Below are 22,535 nucleotides of genomic sequence, written 5' to 3'. Positions count from 1 at the left end.
TAACAAGGTGTGGAGCTGGATGAACATAGCAGGCCAAGCAGCATCAGGGGAGCAGGAAAACTGATGTTTCAGGCTTAGACCCTTCTTCATAAATTACTGAAGGGTCTAGGCCAGAAACGTCAGCTTTCCTGCTCCTCTGATGCTGCTGGCCTGCTGTGTTCATCCAGCTCCACACCTTGTTATGTCAGATTCTCCAGCATCTGCAGCTCCTACTATCTCTCAGACAACTACACCCTGGTTACAAACAATAGCGGGACAAGAATACAAAGCCACTTTTGTAGTCACCCCTTGTACGTGGGTGATTGAATTCAGTGTCCACCCTAGTCATGGGCATGGAGGCCAGTTACACGCAACTAAGTCAGGGATAGCATATTCACAAAAACCGGAAACCAATTAGGCTTTGTTTACAAAAGGCTGCTACATGGACACGGCTAGTGATCTTTATTTCAGATGTTTCAAATTTACAAATTGCTACGTGTGAGCATGGCCCGCATAAGTCAACTTCGCCAAATAAAATGCCTAACCAGAAAGAAAATAAAAGGAATTGAGGGAGGTGTAACTGGAAACTGAAAGTATTTCGTGAGCATTAAAGTGAATAGATTGGATGCTAAACTGAAGAAAGAACAGTTATTGGCAAAGACAGGGATTAGTGAATGGATACTGTAAACTAGGAACTCACTTCTTCTGCCGTCCAAAAAGACGCCTCTGCTTTTTTATACATCCGCCAGATGTCGTGGTATTGTATGGGGAAGATAACAAAACGGCGCGGATTCTCTTTCAGTAAAGGCTCATCGTTTAAATTCGAGTGATCCGTTTCTGATTTCAGCTGAAAATAAAGATTTTTTTTTAAAAAGTTACAAGGCGCTCCTACACAACCGGTTACGAGGTGCGACTGCCTTTCCTTTTCCAGTGAAAAGGATTTGACGCCAGTTACTTCTTCCACTCAAAAAATCTTTTCAAGAAAAAAAAGTGTTAAACTTGCGAGGTTATTTTTAAATATAAAAGATCAGTTCACAAAAAAAAACTGATCCGTCGGGGGAAAACATGTCAAATTTCTTGTAGGGGGCCCAGTCTTTTTTTGGCGCCAGACTGCGTCAGTTACACAAAGGTGTGCTGCGGAGGGACAAGTTTCTTTTTTGTTACACAAGTTTCACATTCAAGATTTATCTACACGAAGATAAACTTACTGATACATCGGCGTCCACCAGAATCTTGCGGGCGGTTTTACTGGCTAAGATCCGAGTACTACTCAAAGAAGGCGGCTGCAGAAAGAGAAACGCACATAAATCAGTTACGTCTACCATCCTTTCAATGCTTTTTGTTCGAATTTAGTGCGGGAAAAAAAAAACTCACCGTTCCATTGCCAACACTCACCGTATTTTCCTTGTCTTCCTTCAAACAGACTTTGCTCATTTGTGCAGAGACGACATTCTCATTCTTGGTAGCGAGGGGTGTGCGGACTGACAACATTTTTCTCTTGGGTAACCGGGTGGCTCAGAGGATAAAACTTATTCTAAGGCAAGCCCAAAGAAAAAAAAGACACTGACACTAGCTCTCTGCTGGATTAAGTGGAAGGGGGAAAAGGAATCCTCAAGAACAGAAATAAAACAAAAGAATAACAAGAATACGACTTTTAAGCGACAGTAGTATCCTTCCTTGCTTGCTTGCTTGCTTGCTTGCTTGCTTGCTTGCTTGCTTGCTAAATGGATACCTGTGTCGATCTCCTTGCAGACAATCAGCTACTATCTAAAGCGCGCGCCGGTTTTCTCCTCAAATCCTGTTCGGAATTGGGCGCGAAATCCGGGCGTCCAATCAGCAGCGGCGGGCTCCGCCCCTCTTTGTGACGTTAAGTCACTATCGGCCAATCGGCGACCGCGTGGCCCTTCGCGGGAATTTCGATTTCGCTCCCTCCCGCCGGGATCGTGTTTGCGCGGAAACAGACAGATTAAAACAGAAAGAGAAGAGCTCAGCATTGGCGGGAAAAGAGGGAGGGAGAGATATAGATATAGATATAGATAAAAAAAAGATATATAACTTCCACATTTATATTTCAGTCTTTATACAAATGCAGTCTTTCCTCTAATCCAAAAAAGTTCCTGTTTAAATATGATTGCAATGAAACCACCCCGACCCAAATTCTCGAATTGATTTCCAATCAGGCCTAACCGTTTCCTGAAGAATCTGCAAAGTCATTACCGGAATACTCACCGATTTTAAATAACGTCAGCACCTCCGATATTGCTTTGTCATGATGATTGAGCAGAGGGAATTTTTAATTGAAACTTATAAAGGCAAAATCTTTCGCTGTAATGGTGAAATTTAGTACAATTTTGAAACAACTGGCGGCAAAAACTGCAGTGTAAGCATAAGCGTTGCCTTTGCATTAGAGGAATAATGACGGATACTGTCAGAGTGGTACAAGTTTCACTGACATTTATTATGTCTATTTAGATAGATTTAATACCGCGGGTTAAATGCGTTAGCTTGAAATGCATCAATTCATTACTTTATTGACGAGCCTGGACGAAATAGAGTTGAACTTGCCGGGTATGAATATTTTTAGTGCATTTAAAAACAGCTTTGTGTAAATTTATATGTTTCTTTTTACATAAATGTACGAGTGGTTACAATTTAAAACGCACATATAAGTTAGTGAAAGGACATTTTTCTTCAGCCGACGTGCAAAGCTGATGTTTCACAATCAAAGTCCAACATTTTGGCTCCTATAAAACAAACAACAAACTATTGCCTTTTCTCAGCACCATCTAGCGGCTAAAAGTGCCATTAAATTGTGCTGTTCCGGCACAGCAGAAGCAACAGAGAGTTAGCATATCTTAAGAAGTTGAAACAGGTCATAAATTGGAGGGAGACCTCAATAGCAGCTTTACAAATTTTGAATTTAAAGGCCCGACGGCGCGATGAATGGAGGAGGTGGCAGAGTGAGGAGAAAACATGTGGAGATAGCCAGTCTAGAGACCCTCAGGCAACCCTGTATTTTCCATTATGTATTCCATTTGAATTGCCACAAGGTAAAGCCACTTCTTTTTTAAACTGGCTAACTGTCATACTACGACACTTATGAGAAATTCTCAGGGCATATAACTACATTGATGGAAAGGAATCATCGTTCCCAAGACACGCCATCTTGGCCTTATCCTTTCCAGCACATGCTTAGAAAGCATCACCTTGGATGAATTAGATATTTTAAGAGGTTAATAAACGGTATTACAGTTAGTTGATTTTTCACAGAATTGTTGCAGCACAGAGGAGGCCATTCAGCTTATAGTGACCTTACCAGATCTCCAAATGTGCAAATCACTTTGTACCCTTCTCTGGCCTTGTACCCCTGAACATTCTCCCTTTTCAGATAGCAGTATAGTTACTTTTTGAAAACTGAAAGAACTGTGGATGTTGTAAATCAGGAACAGAAACAGAAGTTGGTGGAAAAGCTCAGCAGGTCTGGCAGCATCGGTGAAGAGAAACCAGAGTTAATGTTTCAGATCCGGTAATCCTTCCCCAGTTCTGAGGAAGTGCTAAGCACTGAAGAAGCATTGTAATGTTGAACTTTTAACTTTATTTCTTTATTTTTCCAACTTTATACTCTACGTTTACTTCAGTGTTTTAAGATGGTGCCGGAGAGCGGTGACATTACACAACACTTTTCACTGTATTTGTAACAAATACATGTGACAATCAATTAATCACAGTTTCTCATCTCTGAGGAGAAAAATGTCCTAACTTTTCCAATTTATCTTCATAACTGAAGTTTCTCAACCCTGGAACTATTTTCACGAATCCTTTCTCCACCCTCTCCAATACCTTCACATCCTCCCTAAAGTGTGATGCCAAGAACCGGAGTCAGTATCCCAACTGAAGGTTACCGTATATAATTCAACAGAACCTCCTCGCTCTTGTAATCTATGCCCCTATTAATAAAGCCCAGAATACTGTACGTTTTATTACTGCTTTTTCAACCCGTCCTGTTCAACCATCTTCAATATACTCATTGTTGAGGGGAACAACCACAGGGGATCCCTGCACTGACTGTTTCCTTCCCGTTCCTTACTGTCACCCAACTGCCTTCGTTCTTGGGGGTAATTATGTCTCTGTAGCTCTGTAGCCACTGCCAGAATATATGATTTTACCTTCCCAGCAAACCCCTCGCACTCTCTCCCGACTCCTGCCGCTGAACAAATGGAGGATGGATGAACACAGGATCATCCAGGAGGCTGAGGTGGTGATAGAAATGAGCTACAGGGACAGAGTTACCCCTAAGAACGAAGGCAGTTGGGTGACAGTAAAGGAAGGGAAGCAGGGATCCCCTGTGGTCGTTCCCCTCAACAATAAGTATGCTGTTTTGGATACTGCTGGGGAGGGGGGGGGGGTGGTGGGACCTACCAGGGGTAAGCCACAAGGACCGGGTCTCTGGTCTCCAGCATCTGCAGTTCCTACTATCTCTGGTACAGGGTCTGGCTCTGCGGCTCAGAAGGGAAGGGGGAGAATAGTAGAGCAATTGTAGTGGGGGATTCAATAGTAAGAGGCACAGACAGGCGGTTTTATGAACGCGAACGAGATGAACGGATGGTATGTTGCCTCCCGGGTGCCAGGGTCAGTGATGTCTCGGATCGTGTCTTCAAGATCCTTAAGGGGGAGGGTGAGCAACCAGCAGTCATGGTACACATCGGTACCAATGACATAGGTAGAAAAAGGACTGAGAATGTGAAAAACGAGAACAGGGAGTTAGGTTGGAAGCTGAAGTCCAGGACAAACAGGGTAGTTACCTCTGGATTACTACCAGTGCCACGTGATAACGAGGTAAGAAATAGGGAGTGAGTGAAGCTAGACATGTGGCTACAGGGCTGGTGTAGGAAGGAGGACTTCCATTATGTGGATAATTGGAGCACATTCTGGGGAAGATGGGACCTGTACAGTAAGGACAGGTTGCACCTGAACTGGAAGGACACAAATATCCTGGGAGGGAGGTTTGCTCAAGCTATACGGGATGGTTTAAACTAGATTGGCAGGGGGTGGGGAACCGGATTTGTAATTCAGAGGATGAGGTATTCAGCCTTCCAACAGATGCAACAGGGAGTGAGGTTGTTAATAAAGAAATGCGGTTGATGGAGCGTAATTGTGGACACAGGGATGGTTTGAAGTGTGTATACTTCAATGCCAGAAGTATCAGAAATAAGGCGGATGAACTTAGAGCATGGGTCAGTACTTGGAACTACGATGTTGTGGCCATTACAGAAACTTGTGTAACTCAGGGACAGGAATGGTTGTTGGAAGTTCCGGGATTTAGATGCTTTAAAAGAAATAGGGAGGGTGGTAAAAGAGGCGGGGGAGTGGCATTGCTAGTCAGAGCTAGTATAGCAGCTACTGAAAGGCAGTTCGAGAATGATATGTCTACAGAGTCAGTTTGGGTTGAGGTCAGGAAGAAGAAAGGGGCAGTCACTTTGTTGGGGTTTTTTTACAGACCCCCTAATTGTTGCAGAGAAGTGGAGGAGTGGATTGGGAGACAGATACTGGAAAGGTGCAGAAGTCACAGGGTTGTAGTCATGGGTGACTTCAACTTTCCAAATATTGATTGGAAATGTTTTAGTTGTAATAGTTTAGATGGAGCAGATTTTGTCCAGTGCGTTAAGGAAGGATTTCTGACACAGTATGTAGATAGACCAACACGAGGAGAGGCCAATTTGGATTTGGTGCTTGGCAATGAACCGGGCCAAGTGTTAGACCTGTGGTAGGAGAGCATTTTGGCGGTAGTGATCATAACTCTGTTACTTTTACAGTAGTCATGGAAAAGGATAGGTACTTACAGCAGGGTAAGGTTTATAATTGGGGGAAGGGTAATTATAATTCTGTTAGGCAAGAACTGGGTAACATAAAATGGGAACAGATGCTGTCAGGGAAGAGTACTGTAGAAATGTGGAGATTGTTTAAGGAATGCAGACTGTGTATGCTCGATATGTTTGTCCCTAGCAGGCAGGGAAGATGCGGTCGAGTGAAGGAGCCTTGGTTCTCAAGAGAGATCGAACGACCAGTTAAGAGGAGGAAGGAGGCTTATATAAGGCTTAGGAAACAAGGATCGGAAAAGGCTCTAGAGGGATACAAGTTAGCCAGGAAGGAGCTGAAGTAAGGGCTTACGAGAGCTAGAAGGGGGCATGAGAAAACGTTGGCAGATAGGGTCAAGGAAAACCCCCAGGCTTTTCACACGTACATGAGGAATAAGAGAATGTCCAGAGAAAGGGTAGGGCCGATCAAGGATTGTAAAGGGAATTTGTGCACGGAGCCTAAGGAGATAGGAGAGGCCCTTAATGAATACTTTTCTTCGGTATTCACAACTGAGAGGGACCTAGTTGTAGGAGAGGACAGTGTGAAACAGGCTGGTAGGCTAGAGGAGGTGGATATTAGTAAGGAAGATGTACTAGGAATTTTGAGGAACTTGAAGATAGATAAGTTCCCAGGGCTTGATGGAATTTATCCAAGGATTCTATGGGAACAAGGGAAGAGATCACAGGGCCTTTGGCGATGATCTTTTCATCCTCACTGTCCATGGGTATAGTGCCAGAAGATTGGAGAGTGGCAAATGTCATTCCCTTGTTCAAAAAAGGGAATAGGGATAACCCCGGAAATTACAGGCCAGTTAGTCTTACTTCAGTGATGGGCAAATTATTGGAAAGGGCTCTGAGAGATAGGATTAATGATCACTTGGATAGGCACAGTTTGATTTGTGATAGTCAGCATAGATTTGTGAGGGGTAGATCATGTCTCACAAACCTTATTGAATTCTTTGAAGAGGTGACCAAACACGTGGATGAAGGTAGAGCAGTGGATGTGGTATACACGGATTTAAGTAAGGTGTTTGATAAGGTTCCCCATGGTAGGCTCATGCAGAAAGTAAGGAGGCATGGGATAGGGGGAAATGTGGCAGATTGAATTCAGAATTGGCTGACCCTTAGAAGACAAAGGGTGGTAGTGGACGGAAAATATTCAACATGGTGCTCAGTTAGGAGTAGTGTTCCACAAGGATCTGTTCTGCGTCCTCTTCTATTTGTGATTTCTGTAAATGATTTGGATGTAGGAGTGGAAGGGTGGATTAGTAAGTTCGCAGACAATACGAAGCTGGGTCGAATTGTGGATAGTGCAGAGGGCTGTTCTAGGCTACAAAGGGACATTGATAGGATGCAGAGCTGGGCTGAGAAGTGGCAGATGGAGTTTAACCCTGAAAAGTGTAAGGTGATTCATTTCGGAAGGACAAGTTTGAAAGCAGAATACAGGGTTAAAGGAAAGATTCTTGGCAGTGTGCAGGAGCAGAGGGATCTTGGGGTTCATGTTCACAGTTCCCTGAAAGCTGCCACCCAGGTGGATAGAGTTGTTAAGAAGGCGTATGGTGTGTTAGCTTTCATTAATAGAGGGATTGAGTTCAAGAGCCGTGAAGTTGTGCTGCAGCTATACAAAACCCTGGTTCGGCCACATCTGGAGTATTGTGTCCAGTTCTGGTCGCCTCATTGCAGGAAAGATGTGGAAGCGTTGCAAAAGGTGCAGAGGAGATTTACCAGGATGTTGCCTGGAATGGAGGGCAGGTCTTACGAGGAAAGGTTGAGAGAGCTAAGGCTTTTCTCTTTAGAACGACGAAGGATGAGAGGTGACTTGATATGGTGTACAAAATGATCAGAGGTATAGATAGAGTGGACAGCCGGAGACATTTTCCTAGGGTGGAGGTAGCTATTACGAGGCGGCATAATTTTAAAGTGAGTGGAGATAGATATAGGGGAGATGTCAGAGGTAAGTTCTTTATCAGAGAGTGGTAGGGGCGTGGAATGCATTGTCAGAGAGGGTAGTGGAGTTGGCCTCATTAGGGGCATTTAAGCGGCTATTAGATAGGCATAGGGATCATAGTATTAGGTAGGGGTGGAGGTTAGATAGACCTTAGGTTTCGGGTAAAAGTTCGGCACACCATCGTGGGCTGAAGGGCCTGTACTGTGCTGTACTGTTCTGTGTTCTATAACTTGTGCACACATTCACCCAGATCCCTATGCACTTGCACCCCATTTAGAATTGTGCCCTTTATTTTATATTGTCTCTCTATGTTCTTCCTACAAAAATGAATCACTTTTCATTTCTCTGCATAGAACTTCATCTTCCATCTGTCCATACTGACTGCCAACTTGTCCAAGCTTAAAATTTTGAAGTTCTATGCTATCCTTTCTGCAGTTCACAATGATTCTAAGTTTTGTACAATGTGCAAGCTTTTAAATTGTGTCTTGTACACTCAGACCTAATAACATATATACAAACATATGAAACAGGTGAAGTAGACCATTCAACCCATCAAGCCTGCTCTGCCATTCAATGACATCATGGCTAATCTGTTTATGTTTCAAATCCCACATTCACATCTACCCCCAACCTTTGATCCTCTTGCTTCACAAGCTAACTACAATAATAAAATAAAGAACTGTTTATGCTGGAGATCTGAAACAAATGAAAACAAGCAAAATAAAATTGCTGAGAAACTCAGAAGGTCTGGCAGCATCTGTGAAGAGAAACAAAGTTAATGTTTCAAGTCCAGTGATCCTTGTTCTGAAGAAGGGTCACTGGACTCAAAACATTAACTCAGCCTCTTAAAGGAAACAATCCTTATTTAAAAATATTTAGTGACCCCGTTTCCACCACCTTCTGAATCTGAGAGTTCCAAAGTCAAACAACCTTTGAAAAAAACAAAAACTCCTCATCCCTGTCCTGAAAAGATGACTCCAAATTTCAAAACAGTGCCCCTTAGTTCTGGACTGTCCAACAAAAAGAAACACCTTTTTCCACATCTACCTTGTCAACTATTCAGAATCTTCTACACTTTGATCAAGTCGCCCTTCACTCTTCTAAAGTCCAGTGGAAATACACCCAGGCCTGTCCAACATATTCTCAAGAGACAACCTAGGAAAAGGAAAAGCAAGGATTCAAACACTGATCCACGGGGAATTCCACTAGACCTTCCTTCGGCTTGAGTAATACCCTTTCACTATTACTTTTTGTTTCCTGGCACTCAGCCAATTTCACTTCCACGTTGCAACTGTCCCCTTTATTCTGTGAGCTACAAGTTTTCTCACAAATCTGTTGTGTGCCACTGCATTGAGTGACTTTTGAAAGTCTCTGTACACCACCTTAACAGTATTGCCCACATCAGCCAGCTCCATTACCTCTTCAAAACACTCCAGCAAGTTTGTTAAGCATGAGTTTCTCATAAGAAATGATGCTTTTCTTTAATTAACTCATATCCACATGACTCTAAATTTTGTCCAGAATTATTGTTTCCAGAAACCTCTCCAATACCAAAGTTAAACTGATGGCCCGTAAGTGCTGGTTATCCTTTTTGAAGAAGGGCATGACATTTGCAATTCTCCAGTCCTCTGGCACCGCTGTCAAGTTCAAGGGAGACTGGAAAATAATGGTCTGTGCCTCCACAATTTCCACTATCAGTTCCCCAGACTCCTTGGATGCAACTCATCTTATCCTAGTGCTGCATCAACTTTAAGTACAGACAGCATGAAATCTGGTATTTAATAACCAAAAACTAACAACTGTCCATCCTATAAAATGAAATCAGAAGATGAGTGAGCTGGAAAAGGTGCACGTGGAAAAGGTAGCCTCAGAAGTATCTTGTTTAACGATAAGCTTGGATCTCAGCTCTGCTGGGAGATAGAGAAGGAGCATCTAGATGCCCAGCCTTTAATAGAAAAATTATTTCTGTGCACAGATGATTGGATGCATAGGTGACATAGGTGATTGTGCAGGACTGTCCTATCAGCATGTAACATGTTTACTTTACTGACATAATGGCCATTTCAATGTACGTGCAGCCGCATGCTTCCAGGCCCCCGTATTGGCACCTTTCTCCCTCTTTCTCTGTCACCCTGAACCAGTTGGAGAGACAACAGATAGAAGCTTCAGTTAGATCATAGATTCAGACACTCTGTTCTCCCACAGATCAGTGAAAGTACTGATCAGCAGCCTGATAGCAGAGGCTGCTATAGAATGGGGTTGGAACATGATGCCCTTTCCATTATGGTCACTACGTAAGTACACCACTAATACTCACCATGGTAACAGAAAGGCACTTGACCCTGATTTCCTCAGAGGTCACCAGCTCAACTCCTAGAGGTCACAGACTACAAGGATCTGAAGTATCTTTGTCCTAGCTTCAAAAGGACCATCTCCGATGCTGAGGGAATACCTTGCAGGACCACTAGAATTAACAAATCTTTGTGTCTTGCAGTAGCTGCTGACACTGAATGAGTATCAGTGTTGGTCTCTAAGTTGGTGTTTATCAGAGTGTGATAGCACAGGGACAGACGGAGGGCAGCCGAGATTGTTCAGCTGAAGAACACATCAACTTCAGGAAGGTACTGGGCCTCTCCCATTTCTTCATCAGTCTCAATGTCATCAGCGTAGTATCCCCCATGTTGCTGGAGATTTTTATCCAATGGTGGAACTTTGATTTTTCCCATTGCAAACAAAGATGTGCATATTGGTAATTATTGGTAATAATAATAGTTGGGTAATCATAGTTGGGTATTGGTGATATACAGGACATTCATTCTGGGTCACATCAGAGGAAAGCAGCAGGCAACAAAGCATTTGTTTGAGGACTCAATTGTCTACTTGAAATGGCCTCTAGATTGCGGATGTGTTTGTAGACAAATATTTCTGAGAAGACTCCTGCACTGTGTCGAGGCGGTAGCTCATATCCCTAGCCAGCCTCTCACTTGCTGTGCAAGGGCAAAATCTTGGGCAGGGAGATGGCAGGCATGAAGGATTGCTGCATTATAAAATGGGAACGGACCTATGTGACACACTGCTCACAATTATGCATTCATTGTGCATTAATGGAAGAGAGGCCCTTGGGGTATATGACTGCAGCATGTTGGTCTGAAGGAATCTATGGGATGACATGTGATCTATATGGACTTTAGTAAGGCATTTGACAAAAATCCTCAGGGTAGACTGGTTGGCAAGGTTAGATTACACGGAATGCAGGGAGAACTGGATATTTGGGTACAGAACTGGATTGAAGGTAGAAGACAGAGGGTGGTGGGGGAGTGTTTCTTTTTGGACTAGAGGCCTGTGACCAGCGGTGTGCCACAAGGATTGATGCAGGGTCCACTGCTTTTTGTCATTTATATAAATTATTTGGATGTGAACATAGAGGGTATGGTTAATAAGTTTGCAGGTAACGCTAAAATTGGAGGTGTAGTGGACAGCAAAGAAGGTACAAGGGTACAACAGGATCTTGATCAGGTGGGCCTGTGGGATAGGGTAAATAGGCAAGGTCTTTCCCCCATGGTGGGGGAGTCCAAAACTAGAGGGCAAAGGTTTAAGGTGAGAGGGGAAACATATAAAAAGAGACCTCAAGGGCAACTTATTCATGCAGAGGGTGGTGCATGTATGGAATGAACTGCCAGAGGAAATAGTGGAGGCTGGTACAATTACAAATTTAAAAGGCATCTGGATGGGTATATGAATAGGAGGAGTTTGGAGGGATATGGGCCAAATGCTGGCAAATGGGACTTGATTTATGTAGGATATCTGGTTGGCATGAATGAGTTGGACCGAAGGGTCTGTTTCCGTGCTGTATATCTCTATGACACTGATGCAGTTAATGAGGCTTTGTACTCCAGATAAGCCTGCAATCTATGGGGAGCAAAAAAGACCTATACTGCTGCCATTACTTAGCCATCAGAAGTATGGTGTCATTGTGAGTAAACACATTATCACTCACCTGCTTAATGCGAGGGTGAACAGCATATGTAACAGTTGCAGGCTGGAAGGCACCAGAGACAAGGAAGTTCAGGCTGCAATGACAGTGACTGAAATAGATAGCTGTAGCTATGGATTATAGGTTTTGTTACAAGACATAACTCTGATAACCTCCCTCCAGCAGAACGACATCCTTATATCCTGTTCAACAGAGAATCTGAACCTTACGTCTCTGTTAAGAGGGAAAGGATTCCCATGATTGCATATTCCTAGCTGGTCTGCAGATCTGTTTGTTCCTCCTCCTGCAGGTCTCCTTCCCCCTCACTAGAACTAATTGCTAGGATTCCCATGGATTGAAAGAAGTACATTGCCTGGAGCCCCTTAACAATCATAAAATTCCACATTACTTCAGAATCACTTAAATAGTTAAACTCTTGTAATCTTGCAGCAAAGCACCTCCTGAGTAATTACAGCACTTTCTATGAGAATAAGTGAGTATTAAAGCACCCTAGCTCTGCCCATGGTTTGTGGTGGGTTCAGCAAGTTGTATGGACTGAACTTATTGACGTATGAATGACATCAATGTTGGTTGATCCTATTAATAAATACACCAGCTTTAAACATATTCTTACATTCTAAAGCAATTAATGCATGACGGTTACATCAGCTACTTGGAAAACAGCAACGTGGGCAGGAAATGGCTGAACTTCAAGGATCAATGTTAGCTATAAATAAGTGTCAGAGCATAGAGCAAACTTCTGAAAATAAAAACTGCAGATGCCTTTCATTGATCGTGACTTGCAGCAGCAAATCTACAAAAGAGGGTCTAAATATCAAGTACTGTTGTATTTGTGGTCTGGTAAATTAACATTTTATATTGCTCAAAAATAATTTTTTTTTCTACATTTTACTCTAATGCTTCTTCCCCCCACCCACCCCACCAGCCCTTTCATCAAAATGTTGACTGCAAATTAAATGTAATTCAATTGGTGCTGACTATGAAATATTACTAGTGGTCATTCTTCCTGACTAAGCCCAGGTAATAAAATTCCATCTTGCTGCATATGGAGCCTCCCATGTGGCAGACTGGAATATATTTCTCTTTGTAGAAATGAATAAACATGGAATTGAACATTGCCTTTTGACTTGAGTTAGAAGTTGGTTGGAAGATAGGAGGCAAAGAGTGGATAATAAAGGGTAAGTACTCTCCTGGGTTGTGACTACCGGTGTTGAGCAGAGATCTGTTCTGAGTCCTCACATTTTTATCATTGTTATGGACCAGACCAGACCCCCTCAAAATATTTTAAGAAAGTAGCCTAGACTCTAACTTTTCTTACTTTAAACATAGATGTGATGTAACTGGTCAGGGGGAGGTGATGGCCTAGTGGTATTATCACTGGACTGTTAATCCAGAGACCCAGATAATGTTCTGGGGACCCAGGTTCAAATCCCGCCATGGCAGATGGTGGAATTTGAATTCAATAAATTTCTGGAATTAAGAATCTAATGATGACTGTGAATATGTTGCCGATTGTCAGAAAAACCCATCTGGTTCACCAATGCCCTTTAGGGAAGGAAACTGCCATCCTTACCTGGTCTGGTCTACATGTGACTGCAGACCCACAGCAATGTGGTTGACTCTTAACTGCTCTCTGGGCAATTAGGGATGGGCATTAAATGCTGCCTAGCCAGCAACACCCCTATCCATGAATGAATAAAAAAAATCACTCAATGTTAAGCAAAATACAATTTATTTAAACACTATAGTTAAAATACAACAAAAGAAAGTGAAATTTAGAATAGCAACTATTGAAAAACTTAACTGAATAATAGATACAGTACCTATTTCTAATTAACTGTTACAATAAGTAACATCTCATAAACACATTCCTTGGCAGAAAGGTAAATTCAGACACAGATTCTTATAGGTAATTCTCCAATCTAGGAGGAAACAACATCAAGAGAGATTTCAGAGAATGTAGCAGTGAGGAACCATTTTACTGAAACTCCAACTCTTCTGGATCTAAACAGTTTCTGACTGCTACAGCTAAAAAAAACTAGAAAGGTTGATCTGTGAGAACTGGCCACTCCCCCTCCATTGTTACAACTGAGTTTAAAAAAAACCTAAAGGCCTCCTCTGATTGTTGACTTAGGCCATCTCCCACAGCCACTTCAGGACCTCTGCCTTTACAACCTCCCTTCAAAAACCTAGGACAAAATAACCTTTTCTAAGTGACAGCATTGTCATACTTAATAATAATTTAAATGAAGAAATAGAGATTTGCATATCCAAATTTACAGATGACACTAAGTTAGGAGAGACAATAAGTTTGCATGCAGCCCATTGAAAAAATAAGTGAGCAAAGCAATGTCAAATTGGGTACAGTAGATGTTTAGACATAAGAAACATAAATCAAAGTATTATCTAAATGGAACTGTAGAGAAGCAAAGGGAATCAAAGGTTATGGGGAAAGATCAGGAAAATAAAGTTGAGGATTATCAGATCAACCATAATCTCAATAAAAGGTAGAGTGGACTCAATGGGCTGAATGGTCTACTTCTGCTCCTTTGTATTATGATCATATTTGGTTGTTGGATACGCATATCATTGGAATGCAATAGACAGGTACAAAAAGCAAACAAGAACAAAAATGAGATGCAGTTCAGTGTGATCTAATTGAATGGTGTAACATGTTCAAGGGGCTGAATGGTTTCTTGTTCCTTTTGTTCTTATGTTTCTACATTGCATGTCTGAATTAAATTGGGAGGCCTTATTGCAGGCATTTTACAAGACAAATTATTGTGGCTGAAATACGTGCATTGCATCTCTACCAGTTCTTACTGATTTGAGCAAGATTCCAATCCGTAACCTACTTGTCAGGGAAGCAGGTCAGACCTACCACGAATTATACATTACCATTATTTGAGTGAATATCAAAGCTATGATTCCTGGAGCCTTGGTGGTTATTACTTCAGTGCATGTTTAGGGAACTAAGGAGAGACAGTGAAAGCTATTTCCTATTGACCTAGCGCTACATGGCATTGGATGAGGAAGATCAATTCACGAAAGTGCGATAGACTGAAAATGTGCATATTTACTGGCAGAGTCCTAAAATTATGCAGGGGTTTGCCAGAAAAGCCATATATTCTTCCAAGGACTGGATACACCAGATCCTCAGTGTTGGCAAAGTTTTTAGGATGGCATTGTGGAGGACAGGAGTTAACTGAAAGACCATCAGTGTAAAGGGAGAGAGGGCCTTGCATAATGTAGTAGAACAGAGAGACCTAGGGGTTCAGGTACATAATTCTTTGAAGTTATTTTTACATATAGATGGGGCGGTTAAGAAGGTATTTAGCATGCTTGCCTTCATTGCCCAGACCTTTCAGTATATGAGTTGGCACCTTATTTTGAGGTTGTACAAGAGGTTGGTGAGACAACTTCTAGAGTACTATGTCCTGTTCTGGTCACCCTGTTATAGGAAGGATATTGTTAAGCTGGAAAGGGTTCAGAAGAGATTTACCAGGATGTTGATGGAAATGGAGGGTTTGGCTTATAAGGAGAGGCTGGATAGGCTGACACCATTTCACTGAAGCGTAGGAGGTTAGAGGTAACCTAATAGAGGTTTATAGAATCATGATGGGTATAGATAAGGTGAATGGCAGGTGTCTTTTCCCTCAGGTGGAGGATTTTCAAGACTGGGGGCATATTTTTAAGGTGAGAGGAGAAAGATTTTAAAAGGACAAGAGGGGCAATTTTTTTACACGGAGAGTGTTTCATGTATGGAATGAACTTCCAGAGGAAGTGATGGATATGAGTGCAGTTACAATGTTTAAAAGACATTTGGATAAGTACATGAATAAGAAACATTTGGAGGGATATAGGCCAAGTGTGGGCAGGTGGGACTAGTTTAATTTTGGGACATGATTGGCATGGACTGATTGGACCAAAGGGTCTGTTTCTACATCTATGAAAGGGAGAATGGTTTTAGTTCTGTATGAGTAAATGGCTTTTGAGTCAGTTAAAATCTCACTCCTAAGTCCGGAGTTCCTGACCTGTAGCTTAAACTGGGACATCATAACTGGTTTATGAAGTTATAATCTTTTTTATCTTATATGTCTCACCACCAGGGAAAGTTGGAAGGATCTTTGATATTGAAATAAATGAATATTTTTTAAAAATATGCAGATTACAAGTGACAAGTGACCCAGCGTCCATTGGAAACAGTTTTCTCCCCATTTTTAATGGAAAACTCAGTACCTCCCACAGGTCTGGAAATCTCTGGTCAGTATTTCCAACCTCTTCAGTGGGAGCAGTGTGGATGTTACAGATGCGACTTCAAGCTTTCAGTGCCCCTTTCCACATGGCTCTTGCTTGCCATCGTTCAGAAAACCATAAATTTTCGTGCCATTGGTAACAAATATATCTCAGAACCAATGCCAGGATCCAACACCCCCGTCAATTTTCCAGGTCAACACCTTCAGGTACAAAGATAGCTCAGCATCTGTTATCACCAGAGGCCCAGGCTCCTGATGATATCAATGCCACCCGGTTATGTTAAATTGCACCTGTCTTTGGAGACCAGCTCACAAGAGAGTAATGCCATATGCTTCACATTGATCTATAGGCAACATTAAGAAAAGAGCAGCCTTCCCTGTAGCTGTCAAGGTCACTATGCAGTTCAGCCTTTAAGATTCTTGCGAAGATTTGTAGCTCGGGTTGTGGATGAGGTTGTTGGCTTGCTCGCTGAGCTGGATGGTTATCATGCAGACATTTCGTCACCATGCTAGGTAACATCATCAGTGTGGCCTCCAATGAAGCAAATGTTGTTCTACTCCGCTTGGAATTTACATGATCCGGTCTGTTAAGTTGGGTTGTGTCATTTCTGGTTCTGTCCTGCATGGGTTTGTATATGGGGTCTAATTCCACATGTTTGTTGATTGCATTGCAGGTTGGAAACCAGGCCTCTAGGAATTCCCGTGCATGTCTGTGGTTTGCTTGAGTTAGGATTGTCACGTTGTCCCAGTTAAATTGATGGCCTTCATTGTCCAAGTGCACTGAGATTAGGGAAAGTTCATTGTGTTGTTTTGCTGCTAGCGGGTGTTTGTGTGTCCTGGTGGTTAGTTTCCTTCCGGTCTGGCCGACATAATGTTTGTTGCAGTCATTGCAAGGTAATTTGTAAACTACGTTGGTCCTGCATGTCATGGGTATGGGGTCTTTGGTCCTTGTGAGTGTTTGTCGTATTGTGGCTGTAGGTTTGTGTGTTACCATGGCTCCTAGTGATCATTAGGAGCCTTGTTGTCAATACTGATATGTTCTTGATATACGGTAGTGTGGCCGGTGTATTGGGGCATACTGTGTCCTCTTGGCGTTGTCGACTTAGTAGGCACCTGTGGATGAAGTTGTTGGGATATCCGTTGTTAGCAAAGATCTTGTATAGGTGACCATCCTAGCTCAAGCTAACCACAGACACGCACGGGAATTCCTAGTGGCCTGGTATTCATCCCATAATGCAATCAACAAACATGTACATGACCCCATATACAAACCTATGCAGAACAGAAACGGAAATGACACAACCCAACATAACAGATCGAATCATATAAATACCAAGCAGAGTAGAACAACATCGCTTCATCAGAGGCTGCACTGATGGTGTTACCTAGCATGATGATGAAACATCTGTACAATAACCAGACAGTTCAGCAAACAAGCCAACAACCTCTCTACCAGGAAACGCTTTCAGGCCAGCCGCTAGATATGCCATTAAACAATGTATTGTAACTCTGAAGATAGCAGCCTTCATCCAAAATTTATATAGGCATCAGTCCCACTTCAGAGACCTGGGGGTAAAAATAAAGGCTGCAATGCAGTATAAAGTGAGTGTCATTCCCAGTAAAGTCATGTCATATTCATACTTGAAAACATGGAATTTATTCAGCATAGAATTTTTAGGAATTGCTTTTTCTTCCCAAAATTAGCCGTAGATGCTACTGAAATGGCTGTTGGAGGTCAGGTGACCTTTTCCAATTTCTGCTAGACTATCTGAACTTTTCAAAAAGTTCCTTTATAACCATGGGTTGCGTGCTCCCATTTATGGGCATAGGAAGCCGAAAACCATCAATAAAACACCATCTGTTGTTATCTAAAACTCAAACAATGGCTTTAACATTCATTGTTTCTGAATTCACAATTGAACAAGGAAGATGTAGAGAAACCAGTTCATCATAAGTAAATGTAAATGGTCCCCATTGATTCTCCATTGTATAACAATGGCTACTAACTTCAAATAATTATTATTTTATTTGTTGTTTTCGTATTCGCTTATGGGACATGGGCATAGCTAGCTGGACCAGCATTTAATGCCTGTTCCTAGTTGCCCTTGAGAAGGTGATGCCAAGCTGCCTCCTTGAACCAGTGCAGTCCATGTGCTGTAGGTAGACCCACAATGCATTAGGGAGAGATTCCAGGATCTTGACCCATTTCAAGTCAGGATGGTGAGTGGCTTGGAGGGAAACTTGCAGGTAGTGGTGTTGCTATGCCCTTGCCCTTTAGATGGTAGTTAGCGATTGTTTGAAGGTGTTGTGTAGGGATCTTTGGTGAATTCCTGCCGCGCATTTTGTAGATAGTACACACTGTTGCTACTGAGCATCGGTGGATGTTGTGGGTGTGGTGCGCATTAAGTGGGCTGCTTTGACCTGGATGGTGTCAACTTCTTGAGCATTGTTCAAGTTGCATTTATCCTGGAAGCGGGGAGCATTCCATCACACTCCTGACTTGTGCCTTGGACAGGCTTTGGGGAGCCAGGAGGTGAGTTACTTGCTGCAGTATTCCTAGCCCCTGACCTGCTTTTATAACCATTATATTTATATGGTGAGCCCAGTGAGTTTTTGGTCAATGGTAACCCCCAGGATGTTGATCGCGGGGTTTTCAGTGATTGTAACATCATTGAATATCAAAGGGTGGTGGTTAGACGGTCTCTTATTGGAGATGGGTCATTGCCTGACATTTGTGTGGTGCGAATATTACTCGCTACTTGTCAGCCCAAGCCTGGACACTGTCCAGATCTTGTTGCATTTAAACACGAACTGCTTCAGTATCTGAGGAGTTGCGAATGGTGCTGAACATTGTAGAATCATCAGTGACTATCCCCACCTTGTGATAGAGGTCATTGATGAAGCAGCTGAAAATGGTTGGGCCTAGAACACTACCCTGAGGGACTCTAGCAATGTTCTGGAGCTGAGATGACTGACCTCCAACAACATCAACCATCCTCTGTGTGCCAAGTATGACACCAACCAGTGGAGGGTTAGCCCCCTTATTGATTACGTTTTGCTAGGGTTTCTTGATGCCACACATGATCGACTGTGACCTTGATATCAAAGGCTGTCACTCTTAGCTCATCTCTGAAATTCAGCTGTTTTGTCCATGTTTGAACTAAGACTGTAATGAGGTCAGGAGCTGAGTGGCCCTGGCAGAACCCAAACTGGGCGTCACTGAGCAGGTTATTGCTGAGCAGGTGCTGCTTGATAGCACTGTTGATGACACCTTCCATCACTTTACTGATGATCGAGAGTAGGCTGATGGGACGATAATTTGTTGGATTTGACCTGTGTTTTAAGTACAGAACATACCTGGGCAATTGTTGGGTAGATGCCAATGTTGTAACTGTACTGGAACAGCTTGGCTAGGGGTGTGAGGAGTTCTTGGAGAACAAGTCTTCAGTTAAAAAAAAAAGGGGCGGCATGGTGGCTCAGTGGTTAGCACTGCTGCCTCACAGCGCCAGGAACCTGGGTTCAATTCCACCCTCGGGTGACTGTCTGTGTGGAGTTTGCACATTCTCCTCATGTCTGCGTGGGTTTCCTCTGGGTGCTGCAGTTTCCTCCCACAGTCCAAAGATGTGCAGGCTAGGTGGATTGGCCAGTGCCCATAGTGCCCAGGGATGTGTTGATTAGGTGGGTTTTAGGGGGATGGATCTGGGTGTGATGCTCTGAGGGTCAGTGTGGATTTGTTGGGCTGAAGGGCCTGTTTCCATACTGTAGAGATTCTATTGCTGTAACATTGTCAGAGTCCGTAGCCTTTGTAGTATCCAGTTCCTCTAGCTGTTTCTTGATATCACGTGGAGTGAATTGAATTGATTGAAGACAGGTATCTGAGATGCTGGGACCACTGGAGGAGGCTGAGATGGATCATCCACTTGGCACTTCTGGCTAAAGATTGTTGTGAACACTTCAGGCTTATCTTTTGCACTGATGCGCTGAGCTCTTCCATCATCGAGGAGGGGGATATTTGTGGAGTCTCCTCCTCCAGTGAGTTGTTTAATTATCCATTAATGATTGGAATGTGGCAGGACTGCAGAACTTAAATCTGATCCTTTGGTTACGAAATCGTTCAGCTATGTCAATCATTTGCTGGTTTGTGCTGTTAGGCATGCTAGTACACCTGTTTGGTACCTTCACCAAGTTGATACTTCATCTTCAGGTATGTCTGGTGCAGCTCCTGGCATGTCCTCCCACACTCTCCTTTGAACCAGGGATGATCCCACAGCTTGATGGTAATGGTTGAGTCAGGAATATGCCGGGCCATGGGCTTGCTTTGGTGAACAATAGAAATATCAATCACGTGACTAAAACTGTCTACCTATCATGCATCATATTATCCAAAGAACTAGAGGGAAAACCAGCCAGTCCACAAACAACTGTCAACAGAAGGAGCAGCAACATTCATGTCTCTATAAAGTGGAGACTGCAAAATCTTAAATTCTCCAAGCTTGCTCTTTTTCAAATCCACCTACTGAAACACTGCCTCTTGGTAAGAACACTATCAGTAACTAATGTTGTGATTAGCTGAAAATTTAGTTATTTGCAAAAATTCTGTGATAATCCTGAGAAATGACACTGGTATTGAATCCATTCTGTCTACCCTAGGTCTGAAATATGTGCTTTTCTTAAGATAAGCTAAACATCTGAATTATGAGCCTTTCCTTGTAAGTTTCACTATCGTCTAACTGTACTTTTTCAGGAGTGTCAATGTGTGAGTGCTGAGTGTTTGACATAGAATTGTTTATTCATCTCATGGGTTTTTTTTAATTCACAAAAATTCATTGCTGGTTGTTATTCAATTTGGCCACACACTCATGAGTTGAGAAATATACATACCTTTCTTTTGAAAAATATACAGCTTATGGAATAAGATTCAGTTCTCTCTCTCTCCACTGTCTGTGCAGAATGTGTTGTGCTGTCAGGGATGCAGTCTTTTTAATAAGATGTTAAACTGAGGCCCTTTCTGTAAAAGACCATGGCACCATTAAAATGAGAACAGAAGAATTAACTCTGGATTCCTCACCAACACCTCAATCCAGATGATATGGTTATCATCACATTGCTGTTTGTGGGACTTTGCTCTACACAAATTGGCTGCTATGTGTTTCAGAGAGAGACAGAGACATGAAACAGGGTCAGAAGTTTTATCCTTTGGCAGATATCCCAAGAATGTTATAGGCAGAACCCAAGTGATTCAAGAGCCCACACATTAATCCCAATGCCTATTTAAAAAGTAACGGTGTCAGTCTGTAAATATGATCACTTCAAACAACTGAAATGTTCACAGAATCCCTATAGTGTGGAAGCAAACTATTCAGGTCATTGATTCCACACCGACCCTCTGAAGAACATCCCACCCAGACCCATCCCACTATCCCTGTAACCCTGCACATCCCATGGCTAACCCACACATCCATGGACATTATGGGCAATTTAGCATGGCCAATCCACCTAACCTGCACATCTTTGGACTGTGGGAGGAAAGCAGAGCACCAGGAGGAAGCCCACAATGTACAAACTCCACACAGACAGTCACCTAAGGAGAGAATCAAACTCAGATCTCTGTGTTGTGAGGCAGCAATGCAAACCACTGAGCTACCGTTATCCTGCACATGATGCTACTATCCAAGAAGTAGCTATGATGCCTTCATTCTACAGGTAAAATGGGTAAAATAGATGGGTCTTGGGAGACCAGCATAATTCTGGGTATTCATGACTAATGTCCCATTTAAAACTGACAAGCAGCAGGTGAATGTAGACACAAGGTGTATCCATCAGTCCCAAATTGTGGAACACACCATAGAGATGATGTTTGCATTGCTCAAGCAAGTTCCTGCTCCAAATCCAGGCGATATTTTCAAGAGCAACGTATCTGCTGCATTTCTACTTCTGTTTTTGCTTCAGATCATCTGCTGCCTACTGCGCATTTTCCACTTCATTCAGTAGGAGCAATCATACCTCGCAGACAAGAGTCCACGAGTTCAAGATACACTTCAGGACTTGAACAGATAATCTAGGATGATACTTCTATACTGAGGCTGCCTGGGGTGCTATATTTCCAACGAAACACTGTACTAAGATTCTATCTACCTCTTCAGAAATACGGAAAAGATCACATGATACTATTTAAAGAAGTCCACGTGAGTATTTCCCATTTGTGGCCAACATTTATCCTACAACTAACATCATCAATTCACATTCACAATCTCCTCGTTGCTGTTTGCTGGCAATGCTTAAAACTACGACAGTATTTGCTTACAAAACAATGACGACCAAATTTCATAATTAATGACTAGGCTGCAAAATCCCTTCAACTGTTGTGAGCGTTCAGCTAAGTGTGGTACAGACCATACAGGGTATATTCACATGGGGACAGAAGGAAACAATTGACAAGTTAAGATGATTTTCAGTCAAATGGATTGATGCAAAAATCTATTCTAAACAATTGAGTTAAGTAA

At 42.6% G+C, this 22,535-nt stretch overlaps 1 protein-coding gene across 1 annotated transcript in view; it reads right to left on the bottom strand.

Moving 5' to 3' along the window:
- Positions 1 to 1,716, bottom strand: part of LOC109921474 (ribonucleoside-diphosphate reductase subunit M2) — an 8,264-nt gene extending 6,548 nt beyond the window's left edge. Inside the window, exons 1-4 of the mRNA XM_048596951.1 lie at positions 1,666 to 1,716; positions 1,375 to 1,515; positions 1,188 to 1,262; positions 680 to 826 (exon numbers count right to left, since the gene is read on the bottom strand). Coding sequence (XP_048452908.1) covers positions 680 to 826; positions 1,188 to 1,262; positions 1,375 to 1,470 — 318 coding nt within the window. The 5' untranslated portion in view covers positions 1,471 to 1,515; positions 1,666 to 1,716. The remainder of the gene's footprint in view (positions 1 to 679; positions 827 to 1,187; positions 1,263 to 1,374; positions 1,516 to 1,665) is intronic.
- Positions 1,717 to 22,535: the final 20,819 nt, after the last annotated feature.

The sequence above is a fragment of the Rhincodon typus genome, chromosome 5 (genome assembly GCF_021869965.1).
Source record: "Rhincodon typus isolate 14 chromosome 5, sRhiTyp1.1, whole genome shotgun sequence".
Lineage (NCBI taxonomy): Eukaryota > Metazoa > Chordata > Chondrichthyes > Orectolobiformes > Rhincodontidae > Rhincodon > Rhincodon typus.
The sequence above is the reverse complement of the archived record's forward strand: the minus strand, read 5'-3'. Positions and strand labels throughout refer to the sequence as shown.